This window comes from Trachypithecus francoisi, unplaced genomic scaffold, assembly GCF_009764315.1.
Source record: "Trachypithecus francoisi isolate TF-2019V2 unplaced genomic scaffold, Tfra_2.0 Lachesis_group17, whole genome shotgun sequence".
NCBI classification, from domain to species: domain Eukaryota; kingdom Metazoa; phylum Chordata; class Mammalia; order Primates; family Cercopithecidae; genus Trachypithecus; species Trachypithecus francoisi.
The window spans coordinates 69,032,441-69,048,967 of NW_022681462.1; the positions used below are offsets into that span (position 1 = coordinate 69,032,441).

A 16,527-nucleotide genomic window follows, 5' to 3' on the forward strand; every position below is an offset into this window, starting at 1 on the left:
CTGATACACTGTTTATTGTTATTTGGTATGTCTGGTAAACAGCCACAAATATATTACTCATTGTTTGCTTCTCAAATATATTGTTATTTCTGATTAATGGTTTTTGCCTTGCAATTGTTGAACCCCAAATTTTTCACAAATCAACTACAAAAGGACATTGTTATTACATATGAAATAAAAGTTATTTACAGTACAGACTATACTAGTTAGAAGGTTTTGTATGTAAACCTCTGCTCATCCTAAGTCACACTGAATTGGCACTATAATTTCCATTTACTTCCCCTTTCAATAGACTTCTAAACTCTGACACATGCCTAAGATTGATTTTTCCAAAAAATTCTGCCTAATCAAATTTTACGAAGCTTGGAGTTGAAAATCAGAGCTACAGGAAAATCTGAGAACCCCAGGGAACTTCAGCAGCTTTGGCTGAGCACACTATCACCTTTTTGTCCTCTGCAGGGACCAGACACAGACTTTGCTGGAGTGCAGGTGGGCAGCAAGCTCCAAGGCTCTTCATGATCCCGCCCCTTCCTGTTCCTCTGGCCTAATTTCCACCACTCTGATCTGCCACAGTACGCCAGAGAAAAGGCATCACCCAGTTTTTCTCACGCTTCCCTACCTCACTGTTCCCCTAGCCAACTTCTAGGCAGCTTTTACAACCTAATTCAGACATTCAACTTCTCTAGGAGGTCTTCTCTGACCACCATGACCCCAAAGGTTTTAAAATATCCCTCCCATGTGCTCCCACAGTTTATTACATAATTCTGTGTTCCTGTGTCTCCTTCCTGTACTAAGCCAGGGGTCCCGGAGGATAGAGACTGGTTTATTTCTGAGTTTTCAGCAATTAGCACAGAGCCTGGTACAAGACAAGCACTCAGTGTTTGCTGAAAAATGAATGAAGGAAAAAAGTCAGTGATCATCACTGTTTCCATTCGAAAATGAGAATAGTTGGACCGGAAGGGTGGTCGCACAGGTCAGAGCTATCATGTTACTTATGCTCTGCTTAATCAGAGCAGAGCAATTATTTGCTCAGAAACTATTAGCACTTCCTGGATAAGTATTTAAAGACCTCTTTAAATGCCCTCCAGGCTTGCAGACACCACAATTAGACATCAAAATATCAAACACCGGTAGACCCGCAGACACAGAAGTTGGCCATTAAATACCTCAACATTCACTGAGGTCAAAGAAGGTGTTTCTATTTTGGGATGTCCCTGTCCCAAAGAAGTTTGCAAATTAATAGGACACTTTTTTCCAGTCAAAAGCAAAGCAAGCAGAAATAAAGCTGGCTTTGCAGCAAACTGCGCAGCAAGTCTACCTTGAACTAGGGCAACTTGCCTCCTCCCTAGCTACAAGCAAGAATGCTTCCCGGAGGAAGTGGGGTACGCTGGCGCACCGTGTTCCACATTCTCAACATAGAAACGACACCTCACAGGGAGAAGCAGCACACTGGCCGGGACCTGCGCAGCGTGCAGTGCTCCGAAAAAAGGGCAACTCTTCACAAAAGCAGGAAGAGATTCCCCATAACTCCCTAAATGTGTGAGTGATAAATCAGGTCTAAAGAGTCACGGGCTTCTCTGCTACCTCTGCCGTCCCTCGTATACCATATGAGGAATGCTCTTTGGGTCCTGGTACTGGAGAACAGGCGCTGCCACTTGCCTTCCAGGGCCCAGCAGTCTACAGCTTGCAGGGCGCGGGGGCTGCCCCTGCTCTCCCTCTGCCTCCGCCTCCGCCCGCCGACGGCTCGCGCAGCCGCCCCTGAGCGCGCTCCCGAGCCCCTAGCCTCGCCCGGCCCCGCTCCCCTCCACCCTAGGAGAACTCAGGATGCTTCCTGCAGATCTAGGCCTGGGGCCGTCGACGCTGTGGGTTTCGATTCGGTTTTACTTTACCCTCCTTACTTCCAAATAGGTCTGTTTTTCGCTTTGGGACCTCTGTTGGGGGAAGAAGGTCCGGGGCGCGCCGCGAGCGGCTACAGCGGCGGCGGCCGGGCCGTGCGGCTGCGCGGCGCGCTCGGCCTTTATGGGCGCGCGGCCGCCGCTGCTGCTGCGCGTGCTGTAGAGGCGCGGGGCCACGCCGTCGGCGGGCGGTGCACGTGGAAACTCCTTGAGAGAGCGGCTCAGCGGCTTGGCCTTGCCGTGCACCTGCGCCTGCGCCGCCGCCTCCAGCTTGTAGGCGCCGCTGCTGCCCGCCGGCGACGTGGCGCTCTTGGGCAGTGGCTGCAGCGGGTGCTCCGGCCGCTCGGCCTCCATGGCGAAGCTGACGGGCCGCAGGAAGCAGATGTCCAGGCTGGACTCGGAGGAGGCGGGCGAGCAGTTCTCGAAGAGGGCCGGAGCCTGGAACGGCTCCTCGTCGTAGGGCGCAGGCAGCGCAAAGATCTCGCCGCCGTACTCGAACTCTTCGTAGGCCGCGGGCACGAAGCCGCGGGCATCAGGCAGGAGCTCGGCCGGGGCGCGCAGGGAGCGCTCTACGTTGCCCAGCGGCTCGGCCGGAGAGGGCTCGAAGTCCATCTCTGGGATGGCCTGCAGGGGCCCGGCCAGCGCCTTCACGTCCTGCTCGGCCGCGCAGAACTGCGTCGGTGCCAGAAGGCTCTCGGGACGCTCGTGCTTCCTGCCCTCCAGCTCCCAGTCACTGGGCTTCCCGGGTTGCATGCTCTCCATCAGGCTTTGCTGCTGTTGACTTTTCTTCACTGGGGGCATCAGATGGCTTTAGGGGGGAAACAGAGTACAAAAGAGGTGTGCTTACGGCGGGTTAGTGCAGGCCTCTCGCCTGCCCGCGGCCCTCCTGGCCGCCCTCCCAAGGAGCCTGCGCATGCCACGTCCCAAGCTCCACAAACTTCCACTAAGGCGCTCCCACGAACCCCAGTCCGCAGGCGGAGAGTGGATAAGGCAGTCCGTGGAGCGGAGACCCGAAGGCATTGTCTGAGCTTCTGGGAAATGGCCTGCGGGCCAGGGACGGGCATCACCCGGCGTGGAAGCCCTGACCCTCCTCACCACCTGCGGTGCTCCAAGGCACACCTTCAACTCTCTTCTCTCCCTTGCTTGCTCTAGCAGTCATACAAAATAATGGAAACTCAACTTTTGTTCGATTTGCGGATCTTCACACTCAGAAACAAATTACGTTCCTAGATAAAGTAAACGTGGCATGATCTTGATAACTTCTGAATGAGGGCATATGGAGTTCGCTGTACTCTTCTATGTAAATTTGAAATTTTCATAATAAAATTTTAAAAATATTCCTTGTCACTGTAAAGCATGCTATATAATTCATCTCAAACTTCCACCCACAAAGAATTACCAACATGTAAAAAAAAAGCTGTCACTCGATATGCCCAATTTCATGGAGGGTTTTTGGTTTTGGAGTCATGGGTAATGCATAATTTACACAGTTTACAAACTAGGATAGGGTATCATCAGATGGGATGGCCAGTTGTGCTGGACTTACGTTGACAGATGTAAATGGACACTGACCAGAAGTGGTTATTATGCTAGTTTATGTATTCATATTTTAATTCTACCACAAAAATGCACAAAGACTTCGGGAGGCCGAGGCAGACGGATCACCTGAGGTCAGGAGTTCGAGACCAGCCTGGCCAACATGGTAAAACCCTGTCTCTACTAAAACTGCAAAAATTAGCCGGGCATGGTGGCATGTGCCTGTAATCCCAGCTAGTCGGTAGGCTGAGGCAGGAGAATCCCTTGAACCTGGAAGGTGGAGGTTGCAGTGAGCTGAGATCATGCCATTGTACTTCAGTCCCCCCCCCCACCAAAAAAAAAAGCAAATATAAATGCTAAAACCAATATTTTACTCTGATGGTCTTAAAATGAAAATTAGGTCTCACGTTAACATGTGCAAGAGTGAGACAAAATATTGACCTCATTTGAATTCTCATTTAACTTGGAAGAAAGATTGGGGGTTTTATTTTCCATACACAGAGTGCAGTGGCAGCCATATTGTTCAATCTGAGTATAATCTCCAGGGGTTTCATATTTTGACTCTATTTGTTGCATTTCAAAGATGAAGTTTCATAACTGCCTCAAGAGTTGAAGTGATCCATGAAATAAATATCTACTTTCTGCCTCTCTTCCCACTTTCTACACCTGTCCCTTAACCTTAGTGCCCTCCTCTGGGACCCAAGCATTGGGTTGGCTGCTTGGCTGGCACATATAGGCCTGATAGGGAAAGGGGACGGTGGAATTTAGGCTGCCCTGCTAACCCACACAGACTGGCTGGGTCCCAAAGGCATTGACCTTAACCTTCCCACAGCAGCAGGTGCTTACGTGACAGCAGGGCCAGAACTGGGAGCAGAAGGGTAGGGTTGCAGCATCTCTTCTGAGTGGATCCCGGTGTCACGGACAACCTCAGGACCTGCAGTGGGGGAAGCATCTTGCCCGGCATTGGCACACTGGGAAGCCAGACCTTTGTACAGCTTCGCCATGGATGACCTAACAGAATGGAAGTAACAGTTCTCAGGTTGTACAGTGGCAAACTGGCTCTCTGAACACAGATTATGCCAAAAAAGATGGAAAGATGTCTCAGATAAAGTTTGCTGTGAAGGTCTCTATCTCCAGGGGCCTTTGCAAACTAAGTTGCTTTGCTTAATAGGGTGCAAACTGGCAAGAGTAGGGAAGCTGATTCACTGGCTGAAAAGAACTTGGGGGAAGGGGTTGGGGGTATGGAGAGACATCTTCCATCACAGGAGCCCTGGCTTGGGAGACAGCATCTTTTTCTGGTCTGAAGCTTCCACAGAAATGATTCTGTTTTCCTCCACAGGAGTTGGGATGAAATTGAAGGAAATTCAGGTCATTAGGAAGCTGTGCTGTGGGCTGCTTCTGTTCCCTCCGAAGCTCAGATTCTCCCTAATAAACCCTTCCTATTTCTCCCTAATATAAAACCTATTCGAAATTCTTCTCCCTTATTTGCTTTATTTTTGTCCATATCACATACCACCATCTTATTTATTTGTTCACTGTCCAACTCTAAAAAGGAAGCTCCACGTGGCAAAGATTTGGTTGGGGCCGCTTTGTTCCTTTCAGTATATTCAGTGCATGGAACAGTGCCTGACACACAATAGGTGCTCAATAAATACTTGTTGAATTGATAAAGAAAACTATGTTGTGGCCTTTTAACTGTAATTTTGAACCAGGCAAGTTTAGAGTAGTTGAACTATTTTTGAGGTGGTTAGCAACAAGGGATGAGAGGGCGTCTATGTAAGCAGCAGAGTGAAGTGTTATTCTGCTAAAATAATTTCCACCGGGTAGTCATTGACTTGCTCCTGTAGCCAGTTTGACTAGCTCTTTCTCTCCCCTGCTCTCTTCCCTTCTACCTCCCACCACTGCATTTCAGCTACTTAACACACAACGTGGTTACTTGTGAAAGACACCCAGAGTAACTGGTCTTTGACCCTTTAGACCACACCATCAGAACCTTACTTCTTGAGCTTTTTCCGTTTCTGAATAAGCAAATCTTCATTGCACTGAAACAGCAGGGTGTAGTGTGAGATAAATACTCGGAGGCGCTGGACACACACCAGTAGTAGATAATAGTCAGGGTGCTCCTGCTCTGTGAACTTCAGGACGTTCTGGATGGAGGGGAAAAGGAAGCAGCATTGCACAATTAGCAATCAAATTTGTTTTGTCTCTTCTGCACCTCACCTTGATCTATTGTGGGAGATTGATAGCCATTTAATCAAAACAACGAACAATACACATGACCCATCTAATTATACGCTGAAAGTATGACCATACGCTGGCTGCTTTCTCTCATATCAAGGGAAAATAAGTTACTATCGGACCTGTTTGAGTTGAATGTGAACATAAAATAATTTCATCTGAAAAGTCAGAAGCATCTCCTAATTAGACCTCTGAAGTAATAGCGGCATTCTAACAATTACTGTCTATAAGCAGTGCCTTAACTCAAAAGAGCCAGACCAATGTTGACAACGTCAAGCATCAAGGCAGGCGAGGGAGGGGGATGTTTATGATCAAGCCTGGTGGCCCCTCCTGTTACATTCCCCACTGTGCTGTAGTGGAACATGCGTGTTACTTGGATTTGGGAAAGCTAAAATGTATCTAGTACTTCCTATTGCCAGGTAGTGAGCCCTTTATGTATACTATTTCATTTAATTTTTACCTCAACCTGCTTAAATAGGTACTATTATAAACTCCATTTAACAAATAAGGAAATTGAGGTACAAAGAAGGTACATGATCTTCATCAGGTTACACATCTAGTAAATAACGGAGGCAAGGTTTGAACTCAAGTCAGAGAGTAGAACCAGGTCTTGTTTGCCATATTCTACTATTTGCAAAACCTGGGTTTCAGTCCTAGTTTTTTTTTTTTTTACCTACTAGGTGTGTTAACTTGGGTAAATTGTTAACTTTTTTGGCCCTGCATTTTCTCATGTAAAATGTGACAACAATAATACCTAATTCATGGGATTGTTGAAAAGATTAAATAAGATCATTATTGTGAGAAAATGCTTTTAGAATCTAAAGCTATATACAATTGAAAGTCTTTTCAGGGCACAGGTGGTGGCTCACGCCTGTAATCCCAGCACTTTGGGAGACCAAGGTGGGCAGTTCACGAGGTCAGGAGATTGAGGCCATCCTGGCTAACACGGTGAAACCGTCTCCACTAAAAACACAAAATTAGCCGGGTGTGGTGGTGGGCGCCTGTAGTCCCAGCTACTCGGGAGGCTGAGGCAGGAAAATGGCGTGAACCCAGGTGGCGGAGGTTGCAGTGAGCCAAGATTGCACCACTGCACTCCAGCCTGGGCGACAGAGTGAGACTCTGTCTCAAAGAAAAAAAAAAATACAAAAGTAAGTCAGGCATAATGGCAAGTGCCTATAGTCTCAGCTACTCAGGAGGCTGAGGTGGGAGCATTGCTTGAGCCTGGGAGGTTGAGGATGCAGTGAGCCAAGATCAAGCCAAGATCACACCACTGCACTCCGGCCTGGGCAACAGAGCCAGACTCTGTCTCAAAAAAAAAAAAAAAGTCTTTTCAATTTTGATACTTTGATACTGGACTACTGGACTACTTCTACCTGAGATTAGTCCCAAGCATTTCTAAGATGCTTTCATTACTTAAGAAGATCAGTCAGCAATTAAACCAGAACAGGTGGGTGGTGGGAAGAAGAGGATCTGGTGGGGGTTAGTGAGCCTCTCTTTCAACTCTTCTTCCTCCAGGATATCACAAGCCCTGCAGGAAAATGGTGTGAAGAAATCAGCTCATCATCTTCATGCCTCTTCTGTGACATAAAGCTTAAACATGGCATGGTAGAACCTTGGACCCATGCCAAAAGAAAGTAGTCATGATAGCAGTTAAGTGAGCAGGTTAGATGGATATTTAGATGTCAGGTGGTGGCATTTAGATAGCTGTAAAACCAAAATGGAAAGAACTGAATGAAGTGCTTAGAATCTAGCAGGAGTGGTTATAGAAAGATCCTGGATCAGCTGAGGTGGAAGTTGCTGGTAAGTAAAGATAGAACTTCAGAGGTAAGCATCATGAGCTGAACATTTTTAGAAATAAAGATTTTAGGCTGGGCGCAGTGGCTCACACCTGTAATCCCACCACTTTGGGAGGCTGGGGCGGACGAATCACTTGAGGTCAGGAGTTCAAGACCAGCATGGCCAACATGGTGAAACCCCGTCTCTACTAAAAATACAAAAATTAGCTGGGCATGGTGGCACATGCCTGTAGTCCCAGCTACTCAGGAGGCTGAAGCAGAAGAGTCGCTTGAACCCAGGAGGCAGAGGTTGCAGTGAGCCAAGATCGCACCACTGAACTCCAGCCTGGGTGACACAGCAAGACTCTGTTTCAAAGGAAAAAAAAAAAGAGAGAGAGATTTTAGGTCATACCACAGGGTATCATGGGTTATTGGGTAATCATAGCAATCGAAGTAAACACTTCTTAGAAATATTAATGATTCTTGAGACTTTACAGTATTTCTCAGTTGGGAGCCAAAACCAATAATTATTTAGCATGCAAATCAGTTTGGTGGCTTTCCCACCCATGCCTACCTGCAGATGTATCAGATATTCAGGGATGCGCTGGACTATGTGAAAAAACAACGTGTAGATGTCAGATTTAATCTCTTCATCACCCTGAATGAAAAAAAGGTCAGGTCACTCTTCAGTGTTCCTCCAGCTGTGGCAGCAGAACCTGAGTCGGTCCCACCAGAGTAGGAAGGGTTTCCTCCCAGAGCATTTTCTTCCCGGAGATTGTCACAGAGCACTGACCTCTCATGGGAGAGGCCACATGTTCAGGGACATGCCCTAGGAGACAGCTCTTCTCCCATGGGGAGCATATCATATACTTCTTTTGAATCCACCCAAATTTCCAAACTACCCTCTCCTTCCACTCAGCGCAGTTCCAGACAGAAGCCGGCACTCAATAACCTCTATTTGAGTTGAATTAATTCATTAAGACTCTCCAGCAAGTAATCATGACAATGGTGTAGTAATAGGCTCTAAGGGAGACTTGGCGCCTCAGGAGAGTGGAAAAGGGAGTGTCATTAGAAACTAGTCAGCTGGCCTGGCCGCAGAAAACATGCTGTACTTTCTCCACGTCCCTTCCTTTCCTTTCTCTTCTCTTTCCCAGGTATTTGCTGAAAGCTAAGATGGTAGGCATTATACTGGGTTGGGAGTAGTAGGGGGTTGAAGTAGAAACTTAATAAGACAGAGCCTCTTATCTCTTGTGAAATTTGATTAACTCTTAGTGTTGAGGCTTCTGATACTGTCTGTTCCTATTGATCTGAAATAACTAAGCTGTTATACATGTATATGTGCTTACTGAGCACCTAATGCATCATTGCAGTAGCAATACTTCAAGCAACATGACTAGCGCCACCTTATGATCTTATAAACTGACAAAGGATGACTGAAGTTTAATATTCGGATTCATCTCTTCCGAGACTGAAAAAAAACCCACCACATATAGCAGGTGAGCTGCAGCCTAGAGATCTCTGCAGAGAACGCCCATTATAGAACTATAGTTTGTCTATAGTTCCAACAGAATGGAACAGAGGGTCAGTAAGGCAGGGAGAGGACCAACACAATGGCACTGGTCCTCAAGTGAGTTCCTTTAACGCCAGGTAGTAGTACTAGTGGCTGTGTTCGGGCCATTCCCCAGCCTAGAAAGCAGAGTGCATGTGCTGTATTGACTGGGTGGATGAACAACATCATATGATACCACGTGCAGATGAAGGATAGCATATACATGGCGTTAACTCACCTCTTTCAGGACTACAACATGAACCAATGAGATGCACTCAGGCAGGTCCCTTAGGTAGGCAACATAATAATCCAAGAAATTATTCTTTAAAACAAACATAAAAATGCATGGTAAGAACCTGAAAACAGGATCTATAATATTTTTATAGAGTCATATATATAAAAGAAGAGTACTTTGCAGAGATTATCTTATTCATTTAATATGTTCTTTATTTTATATATTTTGACCGGGCACAGTGGCTCACTCCTGTAATCCTAGCACTTTGGGAGGCCAAGGCGGGTGGATTGCCTGAGCTCAGGAGTTTGAGACCAGCCTGGGCAACACGGTGAAACCCTGTCTCTACTAAAATACAAAAAATTAGCCGGGCATGATGGCGGGTGCCTGTAATCTCAGCTACTTGGGAGGCTGAGGCAGGAGAATTGCTAGAACCCGGGAGGCAGACCTTGCAGTGAGCCGAGATTGTGCCACTGCACTCCAGCCTGGGGGACAGAGCGAGACTCTGTCTCAAAAAAAAAAAAAATGTATCTTAAAAAAAATTTTGGTTTTAAGGTAAACATCCCTACTGCTTTGGAATCCAAACTCAGCATCCCCTCCCTAATGAGAGAAAGTGAAATAATAAACCCAGGGAGGAGGGAGGTTCATGTAAGTTGAAAATGTATTTTTTTTTTAGTCATTTAACAATAAAAATGTATATTTTATTTTTGTAATTCATTTCAGTCAATCATCTACGTCCAGATGAGGGACTCTGCCCATCCCACTTCATATCATCCAGATCAGTAGTTCACAACATTTTCTAGTAATTGCATATTTCCACTAACTGCATATTTATCTATGCATTATCCCCTTAGGAAAATCATTCTCAGCTTATAAAGTTATAATAATTCTCAGCAAAAGGAAGAATACTGAACACAAGTAAGTAAAAGTGATATTAGAGAATATTAGTACATTATATCCACTCTAGTCTATAGAAGAAAATAATTTGTAAACTTTGTATTGTTACCCACAGATGAGAATAATTGATACACAAAAATTGATTTCAGGCAAAGTCTGGCTTGCAGACCAATTTTAATTAGCCCACACAATCTTTTAAAAATAAGAAAATTTCCCACAAAATTCTGGATTTCCAGCTTTTCTTAAAATATCAGAAGCTCTGGCAACTCTAGTCCTTTTTTCCTGCATAATGATTGGACAAAGCTAAGTAGCTATTTCTTGTAAAACAACACAGCTGCTCTACCGCAGCTCACACTTCACACCAGTCCATACTGTGTTCACTTCACTCATTTATGCCACTGTCTGGCCCTGTAGGCATTTGAGTTTGCAGCGTCTGGCTTGGATCATATTTCCTTTGTAGGATATTATAGAGATTGCAAAATTCAAGATAATAGCCACCCATCACATTAAAAAAAAAATCTCCAAGGAATGAAAATTATGTGTGAAAATACACATGTATATACAAACTCTCATATGTATATATATGCATGTGTGTGTATATATTTCATGTGTATATATGTGTGTATATATATACACATGCATATATATACATGTTTTAATGTATATATACATTTTTCCTTTTTTTAATTTAATAGAGACAGGGTCTTGCTGTGTTGCTCAGGCTAGTTCTGAAGTCCTGGGTTCCAACAATTCCCCTGCCTCAGCCTCCCAAAGTGTTGGGATTACAGGCATGAGCCACTACACCCGGCCCACAAATATATATACATACATTTATATAAACACAAACACACACACAATATGTACACACATCCACATGCATATTAGACAGAGGCAGTTATAGTACAGTGGAAAGTTATGAACTAGAAGTCAGAAGACCTAACTTAGGGTTCTGAAAGTCACTCATCTCCAACTACCTAGCTAGCGGGGTGATTTCAGCAAGGCTTTTAAATCTCTCTGAATCATTCTATGATCTGTATGTAGAATGAGAAAGTTAGACTAGATCTCAGTATTTTTTCTAGCTCTGAAATTCATTGCTTCTAGATTCTCTATTAAGAGAAGTAGACAAATGAGACACAAATCCATATAAGTAAAATGTATGGAGGGGCGGAAAAAACCTTACCTCATCATTTGTTAACTTAAGGAATAAATCTCCAAGAACGCCTTGGCGTGGCCACTTCAGGACCCTTTCCTGCAGTGCGTGAAGCAGATCCAGGTGCTGCTGGACGAGATACCGTAAAGAGCCAGGGAAGAGGCTTGAAACAGAATAGAGACGGAATCACACAAACCAGGTGTGGAGAAGAAAGGACCCTACAAAAATATGTGCAGCAGGGCCCATTCTCTCGGCCATCCAACATACTCTGAGTCACAGGCCTGCATTTAGGATTTTTTAAAGTTTTTCACTGCACACCTAATAGCAGATATCCTGACTACAAAACAAAACAAAACAAAACAAAAGCCTTTACTAATGGCTTCTATACAAATGTGTATTGAACTAATAAAGAGGCCTGGCATGCCACGCCTGTAATCCCAGCACTTTGGGAGTCGGGCGGATCACCTGAGGTCAGGAGTTCAAGACCAGCCTGGCCAACATGGCAAAACCCTGTCTCTACTAAAAATACAAAAATTAGCTGGGCATGGTGGCATGCACCTGTAATTCCAGTTACTTGGGAGGCTAAGGCAGGAGAATCACTTGAATTCGGGAAGTACAGGTTGCAGTGAGCTGAGATCACGCCACTTCACCCCAGCCTGGGTAACAAAGCGAGACTCTTTCTCAAAATAAATAAATAAATAAATAAATAAAACACAAATAAACAAAGAGCACATCACTTGAAAGACCTTTTTATATGCTCTTTTAAATGACACTCAGTGGAAATTCTAATGGATACCTTTTTCGATGTTTTAGAGCTATTCCTATTTGATGTGCAAAATAGTCTATTCTAATTAGTGTTGTAGATGCAGCACTCAGGTGGCATCTATGTGACCATTCTCAGCTACCAGTAGGAGACTGCTATTTAGGTAAGTAGGAAAATTTGTTTAAAGTTGGCAACTAAAAATCTCAGGGAGTTGTAGGGTATGAGAGGGTTTCTTGTTTCCTTTTCTTCAATTTCTAAGAGGAATACAGGGCCAGGACAGAGTCTTGTCTGGGTAGGCTATTAATACAGTTTGGATGTGTGTCCCCACACAACTCTCATACTGAAATGTAATCCCCAGTGTTGGAAGTGGGGCTTGGTGAGAGGTGATTGTATCATGAGGGCGAATTTCTCATGAATGGTTTAGCACCATCCCTTTTGGTACTGTCCTACCAAGTGATAGTGATAGTGAGTGAGTTCTCATGAAATCTGGCTGTTTAAAAGTGTTTAGTGCCTCCCATCTCTCTGTCTTGCTCCTGCTCTGGCCATGTGACATGCCTGCTTCCCCTTCGCTTTCCACCATGATTGTAAGTTTCCTGAGGCCTCCCCAGAGGCTGAGCAGATGCCAGCTTCATGCTTCCTGTACAGCCTGCAGAACCATGATCCAATTAAACCTCTTTATAAATTACCCAGTCTCAGGTATTCTTTATAGCAATGTGAAAACAGCCTAACACAGCTACTGACCAGGCCTGGCCTGCTACTCCCTGAATTTTACAAAGCACCTTTTCTATCCTTCCATCCCTGTCTCCTCCATCTTGCAATGTACTTCCTTTTTTTTTTTTTTTTCCAGAAGTGATGAAGGGAAGAAGGGAGACATCAGAGAAGGGTGGGGTGGAGAGGAGAGATAGAAAATCATGGGAGGAAGAGGAAGAGGAACTAGCTGGGTAAGAGTGAGGTGATTAGAGGCCTATAGGAAAGAGGAAGAAAAAAACAAAAAGAAGCAGAGTTTTTCTGGGTTACAGCAAGGATTGGAGCTCTAACTTGGTGATTTAAGGTAGGTTCCTTTATGCTTTCAGCACCGCAAGTTTAACAAACAGGAAAGAGATGGTCTGGTGGTTCTGAACTTACTTGAATACTTCCCCACAGTCAAATGAGAGTAAACTGCTGGACAACTGGGGTGCTTTCCCAAGAAGCAAACCTTTGTTGGAACAATAGGAAGGACGCCAGATCGAGAGGAGGTTTTTTCCAACTCATTTCCAAGCCAAGCAAAGTGACCCCTGTGACTGTAGCTCAGAGGAGACACACAAACATGAGAATAGGGTACCTAGACCCCAGTGAACGGATACGAGGAAGCCTTCCACTCCCATCTTCCACTCCCTCCACCTCCTGTGCCTGGAGCCCCAACATGTGCAAAGGAGGAGAGGCCTCCTGACCTGAGCACTTACAATGGAATAGTGGGCTTAGGAGATCAAAGAAATCCCTGTCCAGATCAGAGGGGAATTTGGAGGGGTGGCTAGGAGATACACTGACTGGGAGAAGACCATAAACCTGATGGAGAAAAGCACAACTGATTGTACTGAAAGAGTAAAATGCTGCACCAGCCAAAGATCTAGGTGCAAAAGATTTCTTCCTACCCAGTGGTGGTAAATGACTTCGTGTAATAGTCCTGGTGTGACCCTGGAAGATATTAGGACACCATGGGAAGATCTGACATTGTGATGAATTGTCCATATATGTAGATAATATGTCTTGGATTATTGATTTCCGTTTTCTTTCCTCATTCCCCTCCCTCCCTTTCTTCATCCCTTCCTTTCTCCCTCCCTCCCCGCTTCCCTTTCTTCCTTCCTTCTCCCTTTCTTTCTAGAGAGCTGCATTATGCTACACTGTGGTCAGTGTACTTGGAGAATAGCAGAGCTGGTACCAATCTCCTCCTGGACTGCCCACCGGGATGATCGTTTGAGATTTCAGGGTGGGGTCAGAGAAGGCTAAGGACCCCATCAAGTACTGTGGAAGCACATAAAATTACATGAAAAACGATGACCTACAGGGGGTTCTGTACGAAATATTGAAAACGGGCTTTAAACCTTTTAAACAAATTTAACAAGGGTATTATTTGAAATTAGGGAGGAGTGTAAAATCAGAAGACAGAGAGCAAAGGGGGAAAGATGGCAAGAAATACAGCCACACTTCACCTGTTTCACTCTTTTGCCTGGCACCAGACCTGACGCCCAGAAGCAACTTTTTCATGAAGACAAAGTATTCAGAGCTCAGCTTTTTTTTTTTTTTTTTTTTTCTATTCCTTACTGGGGATGAAATTATGGTAACATGAGTAGTTTATTATTTCTAAAGTCTCTAAAGTTTGTATCTCCTAACAACATAGTACTTAATCAATGAGGGAAATACACTAAAAGCAAGAAAGAAAAATCCAGTCATAGTTTCAGGTTAATAACTTAGCTTTTGCCAGCCCAGAATGAGGCCAAAATAACTCCTGAGCTTGGCAGTAGCAGGTTCCCGCCACTTTGGAGGGGCATGATCATTAAACATGTGCCACCTGGTGGTGATCTGTAGCACGAAGCTTGTTGTGCTCTTGGTGGACATAGCACTGGAGTTTAGCTTACAAGGCTAATCCTGCTGAGCTGATCACTGCCCCTTCCATAAGTGTTCAGACAGAACTGTGATCCTGAGGCTGTGACTCTAACTAGGTGAGTCAGAGTCAAAAAAGCCCAGAACTCCAACTTCTGTGATCCTTCGACAAATGACAGCCTGGGCAACAGAGTGAGACACCGTCTTTATAATAAACTGAAAAATTAGCTGGGCATGGTGGCTCATGCCTGTAATCCCAGCTGGGGATGCTGAGGCAGGAGGATCACTTGAGCCCAGAAGTTTGAGGCTGCAGTGAGCTGTGATTGGGCCGCTGCACCCCTCTCCAGCCTGGGCGACAGACAGAGACCCTGTCTCTAAACAAAACAAACAAATGAACCATAGCCCTCAAGTTCTGCCCAGGTATTAGCCAGCAGCATGTGCCCCTGCAACTTCCAGGCCTTTCACCCAGGGGCAGGGCTGGCTTCCAACAGGCTGAGGAAGCTCTTGAGTGACTTACTTTGTTTTAGGAAAAACCTAAGGTTTTATTTAATAGGTTGGAGAAGATGTGGCCACCTCAGGCTTGAGTGTCAAGTTGTACTTGCAGTGGGGGTTATTTGCATCCCAGGTTACTTTCCAATTGGGGTAAAAAGTGCTGAAGGCTTGTGGCTTGTGATGGGAAAATTAGTAAATGTTAATATACTTATTTTCATCTTTGCATGGAGAAAAATGCCAATAGAGAAAAGGAACAATCTCATTCTGCTTTGCATTTCCTTCAGCTGGTTTAGTTAAAGTACACAGAGAGGCTAGGCACAGTGGCTCACACCTGTAATCCCAGCACTTTGAGAGGCCGAGGTGGACATATCACTTGAGGTCAGGAGTTCGAGACCAGCCTGACCAAAATGGCGAAACCTCATCTCTACTAAAAATATAAAAATGAGCTGGGCATGGTGGTGTGTGCCTGTAATCTCAGCTACTCAGGAGGCTGAGGCAGGAGAATCACTTGAACCCAGAAAGAGGAGGTTACAGTGAGCCGAGATCACGCCACTGTACTCCGGCCTGGGCAACGGAGTGAGATCCTGTCTCAAAAAAATAAAGAAAGAAATAAAGTACACACAAAGGTTTCAGAAAAGCTTTAAAAAAAGAAGAAAGATAATGAGTGGAGAAGAATAATGAAAATCTAACCCTAAAATAGAAAAACGGCAGCACCACCAAGCTCAGAACCAGAGACTTCATATTCAGTACTAACAAAGAGTGTGAGGTTGAAGCTTTTCTCTGCTTGGTCCATGCAAAGAAAAAAGAGGGTTAGCCTAGCAAATAACTAACATGAATAGCATTATTGCAGGTATCTTGAAGTAACTATGATCTCACTTTCATAGAGGATTGTATCATAGCTTTAATTTTTTAATCTTGTAGGATTTGAGGGAGAGATCTACTCTTTCCTCCCAGTGATGGGTCATAAGAGAACATCTTAGAAAAATAGGAAGTGGCAGCAAGTCAGCAAGGGCCCTCTCTTTTATCTACCCAAATCTTCTGCAGGGTCTGGTCTCTCCCCTGTGACCTCCCGCCTGCTGGAGGCTTGCAACAAGGGCTAGACAAACGTATCTAGCAGTCCTACTTAACAAATCAACTGAGATCTGAAGTAAACACTTACAGGCCGTGCAAGAGGGAGGGCTGAGTTTTGAAATAGGAAGAGACAACTCTACGCTTCTGGCTCTCTGAGAAACTTTATATACTGCTGTTAAGGCGGTGGCCTTGGGGAAGTGGTATGATGTATAAGAGCACACGATACAGGGTCGGGCAGGCCTGCATTTGAATCCCAGCACTAATTGGCTCTGCAGCTTTAAGCTTCTCTGGGCTTTAGTTCCTTCATCTATAAGGTAGGGGTCACAGGGTTCTGCTGAACATTTCGGGA

At 45.0% G+C, this 16,527-nt stretch overlaps 1 protein-coding gene across 8 annotated transcripts in view; it reads right to left on the reverse strand.

The window, feature by feature from the left end:
* The window catches only part of ARHGEF33 (Rho guanine nucleotide exchange factor 33), an 86,026-nt gene that overhangs the window by 12,567 nt on the left and 56,932 nt on the right, over nt 1-16,527 (reverse strand). For 6 of the 8 annotated variants that reach the window (XM_033175945.1, XM_033175950.1, XM_033175946.1 and 3 more), the window contains 6 exons: nt 11,303-11,435; nt 9,232-9,315; nt 8,019-8,102; nt 5,430-5,578; nt 4,278-4,442; nt 1,890-2,703 (listed from right to left, as the gene is read on the reverse strand). In XM_033175945.1, coding sequence (XP_033031836.1) covers nt 1,890-2,703; nt 4,278-4,442; nt 5,430-5,578; nt 8,019-8,102; nt 9,232-9,315; nt 11,303-11,435 — 1,429 coding nt within the window. The remainder of the gene's footprint in view (nt 1-1,889; nt 2,704-4,277; nt 4,443-5,429; nt 5,579-8,018; nt 8,103-9,231; nt 9,316-11,302; nt 11,436-16,527) is intronic. The other 2 variants (XM_033175947.1, XM_033175952.1) reach the window with 1 other exon arrangement.